Below are 17,744 nucleotides of genomic sequence, written 5' to 3' on the forward strand. Positions count from 1 at the left end.
CTCAGTTAATTTTGCCTTGCCCTCTGTCCCCACAAGTGGTAGGGAAGTGCTCACCTCATTCAGATGGCCGGCCTCGCTTGCCCAGAGCCATTCACGAGGTCTGCGGCAGAGGGACGATCAAAACCCCCAGCAGAAGAGCACCCTTCCACCTTCGGACAGGACCGCAGCGGTCTGCATTGCCTGTGCTACTGGGAGGTCAAGATCCCAGTTGTGCGTTTAGAAAAGAGCCTTTCCCTTCCCTGTTCCACCATTAAAATTTCCCTTCCTAGAAAAAAATACTCTTCCTTCTTTTTTTTCCTTTGCTTCTCAGCCACCCAGTTCCAGCAGAGTTTAGGGGAGAAATTGCTATTTATTGAGCAGAAAACCAAACCTCCCTTTTCCTCTTCTGTTTCCCACCCCCACAAGAAATACAGCTGGATGGGAACCCTCGGGCACTGCTCTTTAGATCTAGCCTCTCCTTTCCTACATCGATGCCATTCCTGCAGACCTGTGTCGGGGTCAGAGGAGTCCCTGCTGCTGAGAAATGTCCTGTTGTGGCTGTGTTTGCACAGTAATTACCCCTGCTTATCCCAGAGCAATAACCCATTCCACCCACTTCTGTGGTTCCTTGAATCCGTCCTCCCACTTTATTCTGCACGTCTCGAGCAGGCAGGAGACTGCCCGGTGAGGGGAAGCGCTGCAGCATCTTAGCCTGTCTCAATTTTAAACAGTATTGAAGTTTCGGCTGAAGGCTCTGATGGGCCCGAGGGAATGGAGGGAGAGGGGACAGCCGCTTCCCATGGATTTCAGCAAAGCAGAGACAGAGCCGTTGCTGATCACCACAAATACTGGCGCTGCCATGAATTATGCATTCCTTGTTTAAAGAGAGGTCGCTCTCATCAATAATTGAAAGCTCCCTGCTCTGCCTTCAGCATCACATCTCCCACACCGGGAGTTAGGGAACTCATGAAATCTGCATGGACTTCCTCAAGGTGGCTAGGGGCTGATGGAGAGAGGCAGCAAAACGCAGGCAAAACAAACCAAAAACCTTGCTGACGGTTTCGGTGCGTGAAATTAAGAGTCATCTGCACCTGCCGGCAGCTCTGCTTCAGTTCTGCCCCTCGCACCCCTCTCTCCTCCCCTCTCTCCTCCCAGGGTATGCACAGAATGGTAGGTTTGCAAACATGGTACAAACCAAGATTAGAGGGTGTTTCTTGAAGCTTTTGGCTCCGTTAGCTGAGACTAGTTTGCTTTGGGTGCTTGCCTAGAAAATCTCTACGCTGGATGGCGGGATGTTCCCAGGGGACGGTTTGAACTGTGAAATTTGTCCCTCTGGGAAGATAATGATCTTTAGAGTCTGTGTCTCAGTCCTGAGGCTGGGGTTGGTCCAACATTCAGGGTCTTGTAAGCCTGGCTCAGACAGGCTGGCTGCCCTGATCCGGAGGCTGCAAAATCATCTTTCTTGCAGAGCAAACTTTTCAAAAGGTTTGGTTCTCGTGCTGAATCAGGCAGGTGGAGGGCAGAACTGAAACCTCAGAACAGAACTACCAAAGCCCATGTGATTCTAACCGTTTCTGAGTTACCAAAGAAGACGTAAATTGAGCAGCGTTTCGACAGGGCTCTAGGAAAATCGCAGGCACCTGAACTCACACGGCAGCCCTATAAAACCCAGTCAGTTGGACCTTTCCCCAACTTTCACCTTTCTCTACCATTCACCCAACATGTCCTTTCAAACTATTCTGCAACTCAGGGAGAAAGTCACGTATGTGACCTCTTAAAGTTGTACCCGAACGGTGAGGCCACCTGGGATGTTCTCCAGCCTGGGAATCCTTACCCCTCTCCCAACATCTGAGCTGCCCTGCCTGGAACAAATTGGACCCTGTTGGTAATTTGTCAACAGCAGATGAAGGGATCGGTCACATGCGATGCTCTGAGCCTCAGCCAGATCTTGCTTCTCCTCAGCATCAATCTGGGGCATCCAGGCTGGGGCTGGGCTCTTCCCCCCGTGCGTTTCTTTCATTCTCTTCTCCCGTATCCTTTCGGATTAATGCCCCCCGCATGAGCACATGAGCTTAAACAGAGACGGGATGGTGTTGTGTCCCGGGAATTGAGAAGTCTGACAAAGCAGCGTGAAGCGACAGTAGTACAAGAAACATTTTGTCCCTATCATACTCAGCTTTGTGCTCTGTGTGTGTGTGTTTGTTTATTTTTTAATGGAGAACAGAAGATTGATGGATGAAATTAAGAAGAGGGATGTGTAATTGGAAAACAGCTCAAGAAGGCTACAGGCAGCATATTGAAGGCATCCATCAAACATTCAGCTAATGTTGTTAAGGGTGTGTAGCACAAACAAGGGCTGCAGGAGACACTGGGAAAAAAAGAAAAGGGAAGAGAAAGTGGAATAGGCAGGACAGGGGAAATAGCAAGGGAGGAGAAGAGCCAGCAAGAGACTACAATCAATAATATTTGTATTGCAATCGCACCCAAAGACTCCTCCTGTTGGGATCAGTGCAGGACTGTACAAGCACATTAAGAGACAGTCCCTGCCCTCTACAGTTAAAACCCAGGAATTACAGGATGATCGCTGGAGATGCGTTTAGAAGAGCACAAAATTTTCTTCTGATCTTGAATCTCATTTAACAGCATCTACTCTGAACGGGTTTAAAGGCAGAAGGAAGGTAGCTGCTTGTGCCAAGAATACACACAGTAATGCCTGCCAGCCAGGCATGCAATTAATCTGAGCCACTTAGGGGACTTTGTTTTTAATTATAAAAAGTAGGTAAAATATGTGCAGTAAACCTCTGTAAGCCCCACTGGGGCCATCAGCAGGCTACCCGGAGGCATTGACATGTGACTGGGTTTGGATGCTGTGTTTTCAAAAGGATGGGCTGATGCTTTAATGGACCACTTTGTGGGAAATATTCCATGCGGGGTAGACATTAAGAAAATGCAAAGGGCCTTTATGTGGGGAAGGAGAGAAGACAAAGGCTAAAATTATTAGTAGGCCAGGGGATTCCTCTAGTCCTGGAGACAGGGAAGAAGAGAGACTCTTAAGGACTGAGAAAAGGCAGGTGAAAAGTGTAAAGGAACAGAGAAAAGCAGAAGCATGATGGATGCAGGAGGTGGCAGTGGGGGAGAGAAGGTAACGTTTTAAAGAGAAAATAAAGTATTCCAAGACAGAGCTTCTGAAAATGGGGTTAAAGTCAGCTCCTCTGTGAGGTTCACAAGTGATCTGGTGCTTTATGTGGGGTTTAACTTATTCAGCATTGCATGCTTTGGAAAAGCAATAGAGAGAAGGTGCATGTAGAAATAAATGAGCAAGGAGCACCAGGGGTATTGCACACGGAGACAGCATCTCCACTTGTTTGCAGCGTTCAGGAAGCATGAACAGGGCTGGCTGTGAGGAGGAGGAGGAGAAAGAACTAGAAAGGGAATTCATTAAAGCTTTTCTAACTCTGATCCGCTCTCCTCTGTGCTCTCTTGGTAACACAGCTGCCACTGCCGCCTCCTCCTCTCCTTCCCTCCAGAAGCGACCTGAGTTTGCAGCAGTGGCAGGCCCGCTGCATAGAAACTGTGCCTGTATAATTAAGGCCTTTTATTAAAGGCAGAAAGCACTGGCTGCCTGATTCTAGTGCAGGGACGTTTGTAATTGCAAGCGTACTAGGGGAAGGAAGGAGCAGCGATGACCCTGGACCAAGGTGCCTGCTGCCGTTACGAGGCAGCGCAGAGCCCTCCTTGGATTTCTTTGGTGGCTCCGTTCTCACGGTCCCGACTGATGGGAAGCTTTGCTCTGTGCTGCTACGCTGCTCAGGGAAGGGATTTCCCGGACGGCAAGCAGCCCCTGGTGTGGGTAACACCATCCTGCCCTGCGTCCAGCCTAGATCTGGAGCTTACCAAACACCTACGCCTTCGGCACTAAAGCTTGAAGGTGACTCTTGTACCTGCCCTGGACCCAGCCATCAGAAAGCAATGCAGTTATGCAGAGCCAGCCTGTTTGCTGCACAAGGCTCCTGCTGGCATCACCAAAACTCAGCCACACAGGTTCCTTGGCCCACTTCTTCGTCGGTTTTCCATAGCTTTAAAGTAGAGGAACGGGCACCACGGTGTTCCCTGAGCGAGGAGGTAAGAAGCATTAGAGATTACCGCCATGAACGGTTGGTTTGGGGAGCAGTAGAGATAGGTTCCCTTGAGGGATTGCTCCAGCGTGGTACTATCGGTGTCTAACAAGGAATGAGCTCATGTTGCAGCAATTTCCTTTATAGGGCTCGTGAGTATCTGCTTGCCTGCCAGAAGACTTGCTGAGACATGCTAGTCTTCTGTCAGATTTGGCTGAAATGGGTTTCATGGTTATTGGTGGCGGTAGGGCACTGATGAGCCCTGCAATCACATAATCCTTGTTTTTTTCAGGACACCAAGGTAAAATGTCAGGGAAAGAATTAAAGACAGGTCTTAAGAAGGTCCCAGAGGATGAATTTAGAATAGCATCCCCTGATATCTTCCAGGAGTACCATGTGGCTGCTGTCACTGCAAAGCAGAGCCCTTTCGGACCAGTCGTCTGGTCTCACACAATTCTCTAAAGCTGAAGCAAGGCAATCCTTCCCCTTTGGACAGATGAGGAGCTGCTGGGCACAAATCCTGGGCAAGCAGTTTCCTTTGCACAAAATGTGCCTATGTCCCTTTGAGGACCTTGGCTTTAGGCAACTGGCCTTCAGTACGCCTAGAAAATCCCCGGCAGAGCAGAGATTTAGAGCCAACCAATTTAAACCTCCTTTCCGTCCTTTGTATCGGTGTGATGCCATCGCTCTCTTCCCTCAAACTGCCTTCAGCCTAGGAGAGCAAGAGGGCCTGGTGGGGCTGTGCCGTTCAGCAGCTCTCCAGTTCCCAGGGCGTGCGACTGTAGTTTCCCAACAGAAATCTCTCTGCAGGAGGTTAATGAAAGTTTTATGCTCCCTTTCAGCCTCCTAATGAGCATCGCTGTGGTAGCGAGGAAGGAGAAGTATTTGGCATCAGAAAGGTAATCCCAGAGGAAACGGATTACAGATGTTACCAGGAGGGAGAGGGGAATAAAATCCAGCTATCAAACACCAGGCAGCCTGCTTGGAGTGATAGCAGAAAGTCCTCAGATGGTAACAAGTGACTTTGTACCCTTCAGTGTTTCCGTGAGCTGCTGTTCTCCAGCAGCAGAAGTGGATCCCTCTTTCTGGAGCACTGCTTTTGTTGCTGGTGTGTAATAACAGTATCGGGAGATTTCATACCCAGAGAGGGACCAAAGCAGAAGCTAGAAGTTGGAGGAAAATGTTTCTGACTGTGCCAGAGCCATACAGAAGGCAGCACGTGCACTAGGCTAGCCCATTTGATGTTGGGCTTCCAGAAGTCATCTCTGGGATCTCTTGCTTGTATGACTTACTGCACACAGGCTGTTAAGGGTCTTTCAAACAGGTGAGCCAGGACTGGGATCTCATCACACTATGACTTAAAACAGGAGTGAGTTATGTCCCTGAACAAGTGGTCTGCAATAGATGTCCAAATACATCTGTATTTTCCAAACTGATCATTAATGTTGGGTACTTTGTTGAAGGCATGGCTACCTTGAGAAGCTGAGGATCTGATTTCCAGAGAGACTGACTGCTCATTAATCATATTAACTAGTGGGAGCTGAAAGCGCTCAACAATTGTGAAAAATCAAGCACAGGACTACTGTAGCTTGGGCCATCTGTAAATAAGCCACCCCCCGTTGTCAATTATTCCTGATACCTTTGTCTTTTATTTGTCTTTATTTTCTTTTAGTTCCTCTCACCTTATAGAAGGAGTTTCAAAACCAAAGGTTAAATGTTGCGATTCCTCAGATACCATGATCATGTACATTATAGAAATGCTAAGAAAGAAATTAAAGTATTCTGAAGTCTGTGATTTAAACTAAATGCTGCGGTGACCAAACACTGCAAGCCAGGAGTAAAAAAGGATGTGGAATAATTAAACTTTCAGCAGGCATCACCAGCACTGTGGAATGACTGAGGCAGGGATTTTGTGGAAAACTTAGTAGGTGTGCATCCTAGCATGCATCCCTGATTGCCTCAATGCATCTGCATAAGGAGGATGAACTAAAACTGCAGGAGTGAAAGAAATGCTGGCTGTCTTGAGGATGCCTAACATTTTCTGTTTTGTCCACTTGCATATGCAGGAACACAAATCTTGCACACAGTTTTAAAAAATTCTACAAAAGAAGCAAATTAAATGGTCACCACAAAGCTCAGGATGAATACCAGCCCCGGAGAGGGGGCAACTAAAAGTCCTCTCTGGCTTCAGAATCAGCAACATGAACAGCCCTAAGTCAAGGACAGTGGGTTCATCACAGGGCAGCGGGAGGTTCTTTATAGCAACATAAATAGATAAAAGCTTCTATTCAATAGCACAGGAATTGGCCGGGGCAGCTGGACAATGGTTCGGCCTGCAATGTTAATGGGGCTCCTTGTAAACTTATACTTAGACAAACGCTTTGCTGGATCGGGGCCCAACATTTATCATGCCTCCCTCCAAGCGAGCCGAACTCAGTCCATTAATTTGGCCTCTAGACTTACTGTCCTAATGTTTGTGGTGACCGATATTTCGGAGGCCTTACTCTTTTTTTCTGCTCTGAAAGGTAGAGAGATGCCTGGGCATTGGAAGCTCTCTGCAGCATGCTGAGGAGACGTAACCTACTGACCACGCTCCTGATTGCCTTGCCATGGGCTCTTCTCCTAACCTTGTGGCACCAGTACCCAACCACCCACTACCTCAGCCTGCTGAGAAGTAAGTGCAAGAGTTCTGCTGTCGGTGTGCTGGTGGTTGTGATGATTGCCGGTGCGAACCCTCGGTAGGAGATGCTCTCTTATGGGACGGGTTAAACAAAGACAAACTTGCCTGAAGGACCCCTCAGGGTTTGCCTACAGCAGGCACACAAACTGTTCTTAAGAGCGCGTTAAACACGCACCTTAGGCTGGCTTTGGGGAGAGGATGCTGATGTGCTGAGCACTGCAGACAGATGTGTCCCCAGCACTCCCTGGAGAGGAGGCAGCCCGGCAGTGATTAGTTCTCTAACATCTTTCTTCTTCTTCCTTCCTTTTGTCCCAGAAGAGACAGATGAGAACGTGACTTCTAAAGTTCTCCTCAACGGTACATCTGCACTGAGAGAAGAAGGCTTCCCATCATGCACTCGGCAGCAGCAAAGCATAGGGGCAACGCCTAAAGTCATCCAGAATTACGTGTACTCCAGGCCTCCCCCATGGTCAGACACCCTGCCGACCATCTTCGTTATCACCCCTACCTACACCCGGCCAGTGCAAAAAGCTGAGCTGACCCGTCTGGCCAACACCTTCCTACACGTCCAGAACCTGCACTGGGTGGTGGTGGAGGACTCACCCCGGAGGACCAACCTGGTATCCAACCTGCTGGAGAAGGCAGGGCTCAACTTCACCCACCTCAATGTGGAGACGCCCAAAAGTCTGAAGCTGGGGCTGTCCTGGATCCCATCCCACACCCCGAGGGGAACACTACAGAGGAACCTGGGGCTGCACTGGCTGAGGGACAGCTTCAGCAACACCCCACCACCCGAAGGGGTAGTGTATTTTGCCGATGATGATAACACCTACAGCCTGGAGCTCTTCGAAGAGGTAAGAGCCGTAAAATTACACGGGACAGAAAAGCAGGATGCGGCTGCAAAGCCTCTTAAGGCCAGGTGCGCTTGCAAAGACCTCTAAGATAGGGCTACCATGTGGACTTTTACCATCAGCTGGGAGAAAAGGGCTCTGGCAGGTTGCCTAGAGGCTTCCTCGCCCGCTCTGCACTCAGTGGGAGCTGGATATAGGCAAGACGCAAGCCTATAGTTATGCAAACCCAGCAGCCATGCTCTAAAGGGCTGAAAGAGCAAAGAGCACATCTGCCATGGTATAGGCTGCAGACGGGAATAGCCACTCACGCACCATTGCAACAGCTTGAGCCCCTTTTGCCAGGGGCCAGAGGATATATACTCCAGAATTTATACCTCTCCTCAGGGAGAGCTGACCTGATTTAAATAAGCACCAAGACAAACTTCTGGCAAAGCATAAATCTGCACTGTTGTAGGGGTGTGATGGGTAGAGGATATTAGAAAAGTTGACTGACTTTCTAATCCACCTTTTCTCCTTGGCTGCCCTTCTGTACTCTGAGTTCCAGCCACCACAACGGGGCTGTGCCCCTGGGATCACTGAAGCTTGCCCAGACTTCTGCTGGAAACCTGGCTTTTGTGAAATGCCAAGCCTATTGTAAACTTGCAAAAATTCAGTAAACTCCCTTGTCACCAATTTAAGCCAAACCGTACAGAGTTATGCATCAGAACACATTTCCAGTTTTCAGAATTTTTTAGATCTCTGCTAAGCTCATCCTTTCTTACTTCTTGCCACGTCCTTTCTGACAATTTCAGTAAAAACCCACTCTTTCAGGCAGTAGCCATGGATGGAAGAACAAGGGTGGGGGGAATTTGCAATAAATGAGGACAAAGATGCACCAGCCAGGGAGGGAGATTACTTGCATGAGGGTGAAGTTGGACTGAGTGGAGTTGATAATACAGAGCTAGAGGCCTGGTAGAAGTTGTGTTTGGCATTTACAAAAACGATAACATCTTACAAAAAAATTATAAAAGTTCAGAGGAGAACAGAAAACCAAAGGGGTTCCTTCTTCTGAAGGACTGAACGTGGGCACAGAAAAGCAGTGAGTCTGGTGTTCAGAGAAGAACGTGCTAAAACAGCCTTGTGGCTTTGCAAGCTGTAGCTCTTCAAGCAGTAGCACAGGTGAAAAAGCGCTTGTGCTGCCTGGAGGTACGCGATTGTGTGGGGAGTCAACGGGGGAGGACAGGTGCCAATGAAAGCAGAGGATGGTACACTAACGAGCTGGGACAAACGCGGCGGGGTTGAATTCTCACAGCACCGTTTCTTTCTGGCACACAGATGCGCTACACAAGGAGGGTGTCAGTCTGGCCGGTGGCTTTCGTTGGGGGGCTGCGATATGAATCCCCAAAAGTGAGCCCAGCAGGGAAGGTGGTGGGCTGGAAAACTGTCTTTGACCCTAACCGTCCCTTTGCTATTGACATGGCTGGATTTGCTATAAGCATCAAGCTGATTTTGGAGAAGCCTCAGGCCAGTTTCAAGCTGGAGGGAGTTAAAGGAGGCTACCAGGAAACCAGTCTGCTGAAGGATCTAGTGACTATGGATGGGCTGGAGCCCAAAGCAGCCAACTGCACAAAGGTGAGTAGGACAAGAGACCTTGAAGAGACATTCTCCTTGCTGGGTCCTGGCTGCTTTTACAGCCTCCTGCCATGCTCCTCCACCTTCCACTGTGCCTGCCCTGTGCTGGCACATGTCAGTGCCGAACAGTGCTGGGACAGACGGGCAGAGCCTGCCAAATTCTTCACAGGCGCAAAGCTCAGAGAGCGCTGAGGAACAGTTAGTGCTATGCACTCTATGTTAATAAAGAGCCTCAGATGTATAATTCGTGCCCAGATTGCTTCTCCGAAATCCAGGAGGATTGGAAGAGGGTTGAGTCTGGGGTTTCAGTCCAGAATGATCCCTCCTCCTTGTCACTGATTCATGCACCTGTGAAGACTCTCCCAGGTTCAACCCCTTTGAATCATGATGTCCTTCAAATAGCTGCGAGTCCTGGGTTGCTAAGGTTCCCACCTGATGGATGCACTGCTCTCAGCTTTTCTGTTGCATCCAGAGCCCCTGAACTCTTTGTGATTCTCTCTAGGTGTTGGTCTGGCACACAAGAACTGAGAGGCCCACTCTGGTTAACGAAGGCAAGCGTGGATTTACAGACCCCAGAGTAGAGGTGTAAGCAGAGAGCCAGCTCCAGGGTGTGAGTACCTTTGTCTTTATTTGTTTTGGCTAGGTAAATGATCTGTACCTGTTTCCTTATTTATGCTATTATTTCCTCAAAGACTGCGTATATGATTGTCCCAGTAACTCCTTTACCATGCCACCCTTTGCCCAAGAAGTAGATCCTCATCTTTACCTACTTATGGTCTGCATTTCATACTTATTCAAGCCTCCTTGCAGTCCACATGGAAGCTTTGCCTGCACAGACTGAGAGAGAAAAGTGGCAGAAGAATCCCATGGTTTCACTCAGTAATAATGACAAGCCAAATTCCTTGCTCCCCTATTTCTGCCAGCTCGAAAGTCTCTTTAGTGTGGGAGTTGTCCTACAGTGTGTGGAAAGAGATCACACTCCTGCAGAGGAGCTTTTCCCCCAGCAGCCCTGCCACCTCTGCCATGCTCCACGCATCCACCTCCAGCTTTTATCCTGCAGGAACAACTGTGGTGTGGGTGCAGCAGGGAAAGGCTGATGGGACACTTGGACCACCTCAAAACAGGAACCAGCAAAGCGCAACCTACACAGACTCTCACAGAGTTTGCGGGGCTTGGTACTAACGTTACCAGAGCTAGGAATGCATCTGCTGGTGAGGAGAAATAGTGAAGGCACCAGCAGTACCTCTGTGGTCCACAGAGCCAGGTTCAGCAGCGGGAGAGGGGATTATGGCAACCACCACAGGTGAGGGCAGGAATGTATCAGAGATCAGCGATGTGTTCTCAGAAGTAGAGCTTGATGAAGAACAGGCTTCAGAGGAGCTGTGACCTCCTCTGCCAGCTGCCCTCTGATCCCAATGTCCGCCCTTGGCAGATTCCTAACCCCAAAAGAATAAAGGTCTCCAATTTGGGAGTACCCAGTTCTTTCTGGAATGACTCATACCTGTGGCAGGATACAGGGTGATGAATGATTTACTCCTACTTTGGAAGGTATTCCAGGGCTTGCTTTCAGTCCTGATCGCAATATACGCCTCAGCTCAGCTCTACCAGTGGAAACAAAACTGACAGCTTTTATACAGGCAGTCATGAGTATTTCAACTTCTGCACTGCTCTGCTGTGTGCATTACTAGTGGCTGCATACAGCATTTCCACGTCATCTCATCATCTCTGAGTGACAGCCGTACAAAGAGTGCAAAGCAATCCCAGCACCTGCACACCCAGCAGCAGATGGGTCACGTTGCCTAAACACAGACACCTCGTGCCACCATAGGGACCCTGGGGTAGTCTACCCATAGGGCACAAACTCTGTCCTCTATCTGCCAGCTTTTCATTAATATCTCAGATAACCTAGCAACCCATAAACGATGCTAGACACCTATGCTTAGGCAGCAGCCCCTCTTTTAACCTGTGCTTCTGTGAAATCCACTAGCAGTGGATCCTTTTACATACCCACCCATGCTGGCTCTGCAGTAGGCTAAAGCTATAATTGCCCAAACTCAGCTCATAAGGACTCAGAATCCGGTTAACTGGTCTGGAGGTACCACCTACTTTGTAAAGGATGAGCAGGCTTATGAAAACTCAGACAAATTAGACCTGCCTTGCCTGCTTGAGGGGTTGGCTGCTCCACTACAGGTGCAGAGTGTGGATGTGACATTTTCATAAATGTGCCGTTTATGTATCGGCACTTTTGTCCTCACCCTCTCTCCCCAGCCAAACACTCAGCCATCCTCCACAAGAAATGCAACACACCTCCTATGGATTCTCATGGGAATGGCTCCCCATAAGTCATTTCTTGTGGGAAAGGGAAGCGCCCGGTCTGAGAGATCAAGACACAGCCGCTCATTCACCAGCAGGACTTGCACCCTTATCTAGAGCCATCCTCTCTGGTGCTTTCAAGCCAGAGTGTCGGCTGGGCCAGCTCTGTAGATTTTGAAGGAGCTTTCCACTTGCATTAGCAGAGAATTTGACCACAATCCCTTCTGCACCACCGTCTGCCATGTGGACAGCTGCTCTGACCTGCCAAGTGGGCAGGTGGCATCCACTCCAGGAGACACTGCAAGGTAAATTGCTTGACTGGGCAGTCAAGGAAATCATCAGATTCTCCCCCTTAAAGTTTTAAATTGAGATCTCTGCTGACGGCTAGTGCTTTGGAGGTCCTTACTATCAAGGCTGCTGAGCTTCAGAACCTTGACAGACATGATCTAGATAAGCCACCACTGAGAAAAAAAAAAAAAGGTAAAATTGCTCCCCTGAGGATGTTCTGTTCTCAGACATAACAGGGAGAATATATCTGTCTTTTCCTCCTGGCAATTAGGCCTCACTGAGGGTCAGATCGAGCCAGTCAAGTCCCAGACCTCCCAGAGGCCTCTTTCCCCTTTAACACCTGAAGATGTGAGCCAGGCAGATGTTGCTTGGTGCGGGATTTGGTGCTCTTGTTAATCTCTAGTTGGACCACTTGCACGGCTGCTTGGCACATGTGCCTAGTCGGTGGATTGCCACAGACACCGTGTAAAGGCACCTTCTGATCATGAGAACTGTGAAGATCGGGCTTCAACAGGTGCTGCGTAAATAGCAGTTATTTTGTCCCAGCTGGAATCCACTCTCTTCCTTGCCCGCATTTCCTCCACCCTTAGCTGTGTCCAGCTAAGTCTGGGGGAGAAAACTCTGTGCACCAAATCAGAGCAGGTCTGCAAAGGGGGAGCAATAACACACATCAGGGTTTTGCTTTTCACGAGAGACAACAAAAAGAAGAGCTCAAAATTTAAAAAAGGAAAGTGTTTTTCTTTTCTGCAGCAGAAATTCTGCTTTTTTTGCTGCCCTGAGAACCACCGGGCAGGATCTGAGATGTGCTGGGGTTGAGGATCGGGGGTGAGAGCCTCAGCTACTTCTCCAGCCTCTTCATGCCAAGTGGAGGAGCAGGAGGGACAAAAAGGGGGTCTCTGAGCCCATCTTCAGCTGGACAAAGGCTTTCACTGTGGAGATGCTGTGGAAAATGGCTGTAAGCCTGGTCTCTGCGAAACACTGTGGGGACATGCAGAGTAGGAAGGGGAATGTGGAGGATGGGGAAAATCCTTGGGATTGTCTGTATTGCAACAGAGGCCACAGAGCAACCAAAAGCTGTCACAGCATACGTCCCTGCCGACTGTATTGAAACCTCCTCAAAACACAGGCTTTGGCTTCTGAGAGCAGGAGACGGAAATTAATTTCGCTTCATATTTTTCTTTGTTAAAGCCTTGAAAACTATCACTCAAGACTGGTGTTATACAACCTACCTATTCTTATTGCTAACATCTATTTACAGGCATCTGAAAGAGAAAAGTTTGCTTAGGTCAGCACAGGACTCTTGCTGCCTTGTGATATTTGGAAACAGGGAAAGTTCATCTGCATTTCAGAGCTTCCAGACAGACTGAACAGGGATCCTCAGATCTCACCCTCCTGCTCTTTCTTTAAAAAATTATCAGAGAGGTTAAAATAATGATTTTAGGGAGAGAAAACAAAAATCCTTCAGAACCTTGTTCCAATTCAGAAATAAAATCTCCCAGCTGGGACTCTGCAGTGCGGATAGAACAAGCAGCTCTTCAGCCACATCCCTGCCCAAAGCTGTGCGTAGTGTGGTTGAGGAACCTGGTTACTGATGCCTCCCTAGTGTCTACCTGAGCCGGGGGACAGCCTTGTTGGAAACGCATCTCCTGCCCTGTTGTACTGGATGTGGTATGGACATCTCTATCTCCTTCTTACCTCGTCTTGTGTTCGTTTTGACAGCGGCAGCGGGCAGCGATCGTTCCCGAAGTTCGTCAGCAACCACAGCAGCTGCGTGCCCTGCCTGTTCTGCCCAGCGCTCTGCTCCATCGCCGGAGGATGATAAACACCCCCAAACGTCGCCACGCCGATCAGCTCCCACTGCCCAAAAGGTGGTAACAAGCAGGGACAGAGCTGATGTGGTGCCCTGCGATCCTACTGCTCTTCACCTTTGACTTCGTGCACTGGCTCCGTTCCCCACCTGGGAGAGGAGTGCTTCCCTTCCCCTGCGGGCTCTGTGTTTTTAACCATTCGTTAAAATTTATTAGACGCGCTCTCCATTCTCGGCTGTGCCAGCACAGTGGCTGAAATCCAGGATGGGAGCCTCTGAAGGTCTCTCCTGGCGTATCGTAAAACCTGAGCTTCGGTACAGCAGCTGCGAGCTGCGGTGGTCCAAGGACAGGAGTTGTCGCAAAAGCACAAACGCGGACCTGTCGGCCTGAGGCTGGCATGCTCTCAAAACAGCTTTAAAACAAAGCTAGCCTGAGAGAGGCTCTCCCTCTGAAGGATGCACTCGGATACCTACACGGATCAGCCTTCAGTGCTGGAGAGGGAGCTGTGCTGAAGCGCCTCATTTGGGTTTTGGAAGTTCAGATGGGATCTGGTGCCTACGCCTCGGCTGAGAACTCGAACTGCCCTCACATAACGTTGTTTTGGAAAATGCCGGCCCAGAGCCCTCTGGATAAAGTTCCTCTCCTGCTCAGGGAGACCTGGCAGGTACTGTACCTCAAAGACCATGCCTCCATGTCTCGCTGCAGAGACCCGAAAGCAGGGGAAAAGGTGGGTGGACTTGAAAGCGTTGCTCCTAGCCTGGAACCCTGCTGCAGCACCATCAGGTGCTTCAGTAGCGTCAAATCACATATACGGATTTGCTTCCTAGACCTCCAGAGAGGAAGACACTTCTCTGAGGTGGAGGTGGGTGAGAAGTGCTCAGAGAAGAGGAACCCTCAGCCTGCACCCATCTCCTGTGAGAACGTCGAGGAATGTGGAGAGGCATCGTCGGGAAACATATCTTGAGCACATAGATGACAACTGAAATAGCAAACGTGATGAGGTTTTCCAGCTGAACTTTGGAAGGCACGTGTGGCACTGTGAAGAGAGAGGAGACAGTGTCATGCGGATGGGTTTCCCTTTCCCTCAATAAAACAGGAAGACAGCCAGGTGGAAGGCAGCCCACAAAGGAGGAGGTGGCAAATGAGGACCGAAGGAAGGATGCACTGGATTAAAAGCACAAGTGTTGGTACCATGTGTGTGCGTGGGGAGTGGTGTCACTGTGACTTTTCCAGGAAGATTCCTTGAATGACCCAGAAACCCCTCTGAGCCTACCTTGAAAACCATCTTCACTCAGGCCATGAGAAACAAGGCTTTAGGCATTCAAAACACATCGAGGATTTCACAGCTGGGGGAAAGTTATGAGCAATTGAATCATCCCCCGCCCAAGAAATTCTGGGCTGGCAGGAAACTTATTTATTTGTTGATTTATTTATACTAGAGTTCTTCTCTGCCTATTTCTTGTTTAGTTTTGTTTTTTAGCTTAGATCACCTGACATGTTCATGAAGAAAGAATATTTCCCCCCTCGCCCCAGAACAGTAGAGCATGGCGTTGATCGATGAATGTCCTATGTTCTGCGCTCCCTGGGGTTTCTTTAAAGTGGTGTCTTAAACTGGCAAAATAATCAGAAACACAGCAAGGAGGGTACAGCGAAGGGAATTACAGTTCCTTTATGCGAGAGACGTGGGTGGCACTAAGTTTCTGGCTCCCGAGCAATGATAGCGAGGTAAAAACATGTGCAATGGAGTGCCTCACTCAGCAGATAGTCCTCATGGGATCTCAGGAAACCTCCGTGAAGGGGGGTCTTTGAAGGGTATCTGAGAGAGGGAGTCGGTCCGTGTTCCCTCAAATGGGAAACGAGCGGCCGCGCATCCTGCTATAGGAGGGGGGCTAAAGTACAGGAGGGGGCAAAGGGGATGAGATGCCTCCTATCAGGGAGGGACGCAGGGGAAATCAAAGAATAGGCAGCAAATAGAGAAATGGAGACTGCGTTTAGTGAGGCTTAGACCAGGGTCTTTCTGGATGAACACACCCAGCACTACAAGGCCACCCTGCCAGCCGTCCCAGCGTGAAGAAATACTGAATGGGCCATGAAAACGGTGTCTTCTCTGGGCCCTAGAGAGGTCCTTACACAGCAAGGATCTGGCATACTGGCACTGGATAGCATGAAGGAAGCCCGGCGTCCGCAAAACACTTTTCATTCTCCATTTGTCAGAGCTTTCTGTCCTGTTCTCTGCAGGAGGTAACAGGCCTTGCACTCCAGTGGGCTTTGCCAACCCATCCTGCCACCAGGCAGGTGGGCTCAATGCTTCCACCCAGTATTAAACCAAGCTTAATTCCCCTTCATTGTGGTTTCAATGAATGAGCAAGAGTGAGGGAATAAAGGAGCTGATTTATCATCCTCCATTTTCTCCTCTGAGATGGGCAGGGTTTCTGCCCGTATGAACAGGAGGGGATATGGTGATAGATCCCCCGGCCTTTAATCTCGCACAGGTCCTACATAGGGTTTTGGGACTGATGGTGGGCATTTGTAGCAAGCATCTATTCCCATTGAAAAGGATAGCCTCCCCCCCCCCATGTTTTTAGAGAGTTCTTCTCTCTGCATCCCTATAAGAAAGCAAAATTATTATTCCTGTTTTTCCCACTGGGGACCTGGATTCCAGTGATATGTACTACGCTGTTCATTCAGTGCCGGTCGGAGCCTGCTCTCAAGACCAGCCCTATCACACCATCTCCATTCTTGCCCCAGCCTGACCCTGTGGAGAAGAGTTTCTGTGAATCAAGAAATTCTGTCAGTCACTAAGTTGTGCAGGACCAAGACCTTGTATGGACAGTGTGGGTGTAGGCAGCTGATATTCCAGGCTAGCAGATGTTTGGACCTGTTCAGCACAAACACTCTTCTCCCTGTAGAGCAGCCTAAGGACAGCAAGGACTACTGCTGGCCAAGGTGTATCACCTAAGGGTGGGTGAGTAACAGACACCACAAGTTACAATGGCTGTTTGTTAGCAGAGCTAGGTGGGAGAGCCCAGGAGGGGAGCAGCGGTCAGAGTTACAGGCTTCAGGTAAAGTGAACGCAGTGAATGCAATAAGGAGGGAAGCTGCAGATCAAGCCTGAAGTATTCGAAGAAGAGAAGGCATCCCAGCGCCTGGTTTTTACTAGCATATTAGTATCTGATATTCATGTTCTCTGAGATTCATCCAATTCACCAACCAATGAATATTACTAACATTTCCTGTTGCAGAAAATACTATTGACGAAGGAAAGAGAATGTCAAGAAAGTACTTTTTAATGGTTATTTATTTATATTGAATGGTACTAGAGTGTAATTAAATATGATGTGAATAGTACGATATTGCACCATTGTCTTGTCTTGCAGCGTTAGTGCTTACTCCTTTTACAGGAAAACACAGTGGGCTCTGTAATGGAGAATGTATCAGTTTTAGTTGTTCTCATTTTAAGGGTACTCACTTCAGTCTTCATCTGACCCAAATGCTACAATAGAAATTCAAGCAAAAACATTTCAGGTCCCTGACACTGGTGCTTGCATTATGGAGATAAGGAGACAGAAGGAGACAGGAGAATATACCCTAAACTCTGTAGTCTCATGGCACCTCTAGATGTCATTTTGGTGACGTGGTGACCATCCCTACTGAGATATTGCTCTGCAAAGGCACTGACCACAACTCAGAAGTGAGCGGTGGCCAAAACGTAGGGCAGGCAGGCAGTTCTCCATCACAAGGGAGAGGGGAAAGGTGCCACAAGCTGTCTGCTGGGTGACGTTATTGAGGTCTGCTCTGCAGGGTGCACCGTATCCACTCCAGCTCTGTTGGGCCAGGCAGCTCCTCCTGCACCCTGTCCTCCCCTCTGGGAAGAGCCAGGACAAGCTCTCCTGGCAGCAGTATGGTAAGACATAAGGGATCTCCTGCAGGAACGTGGTGCCACAGTCTCTCCCAGTTGGTTCTGGGGGTCAAGAGACGTTTTTCAACTTCCTCCTGGAGGAGGATCAGTTGCTCAGGACAGCATGTGGTGGGAAACAGGCGAGGGCAGTAGCTCGTGGTCCTCTGCAATACAGCCCACTGCATCTTCTGGGCAAGGGGG

At 49.2% G+C, this 17,744-nt stretch overlaps 1 protein-coding gene across 4 annotated transcripts in view; it reads left to right on the forward strand.

The window, feature by feature from the left end:
* Positions 1 to 16,993, forward strand: part of LOC128144751 (galactosylgalactosylxylosylprotein 3-beta-glucuronosyltransferase 1-like) — a 30,368-nt gene extending 13,375 nt beyond the window's left edge. For 2 of the 4 annotated variants that reach the window (XM_052793973.1, XM_052793974.1), the window contains exons 2-6: positions 6,620 to 6,768; positions 7,090 to 7,628; positions 8,940 to 9,236; positions 9,739 to 9,846; positions 13,557 to 16,993. In XM_052793973.1, coding sequence (XP_052649933.1) covers positions 6,657 to 6,768; positions 7,090 to 7,628; positions 8,940 to 9,236; positions 9,739 to 9,825 — 1,035 coding nt within the window. In that variant the 5' untranslated portion in view covers positions 6,620 to 6,656 and the 3' untranslated portion in view covers positions 9,826 to 9,846; positions 13,557 to 16,993. Of the gene's footprint in view, positions 1 to 5,153; positions 5,419 to 6,619; positions 6,769 to 7,089; positions 7,629 to 8,939; positions 9,237 to 9,738; positions 9,847 to 13,556 lie in introns of those variants that run through there. The other 2 variants (XM_052793972.1, XM_052793975.1) reach the window with 2 other exon arrangements.
* Positions 16,994 to 17,744: the final 751 nt, after the last annotated feature.

The sequence above is a fragment of the Harpia harpyja genome, chromosome 8, assembly GCF_026419915.1.
Source record: "Harpia harpyja isolate bHarHar1 chromosome 8, bHarHar1 primary haplotype, whole genome shotgun sequence".
Taxonomy (NCBI): Eukaryota; Metazoa; Chordata; class Aves; order Accipitriformes; family Accipitridae; genus Harpia; species Harpia harpyja.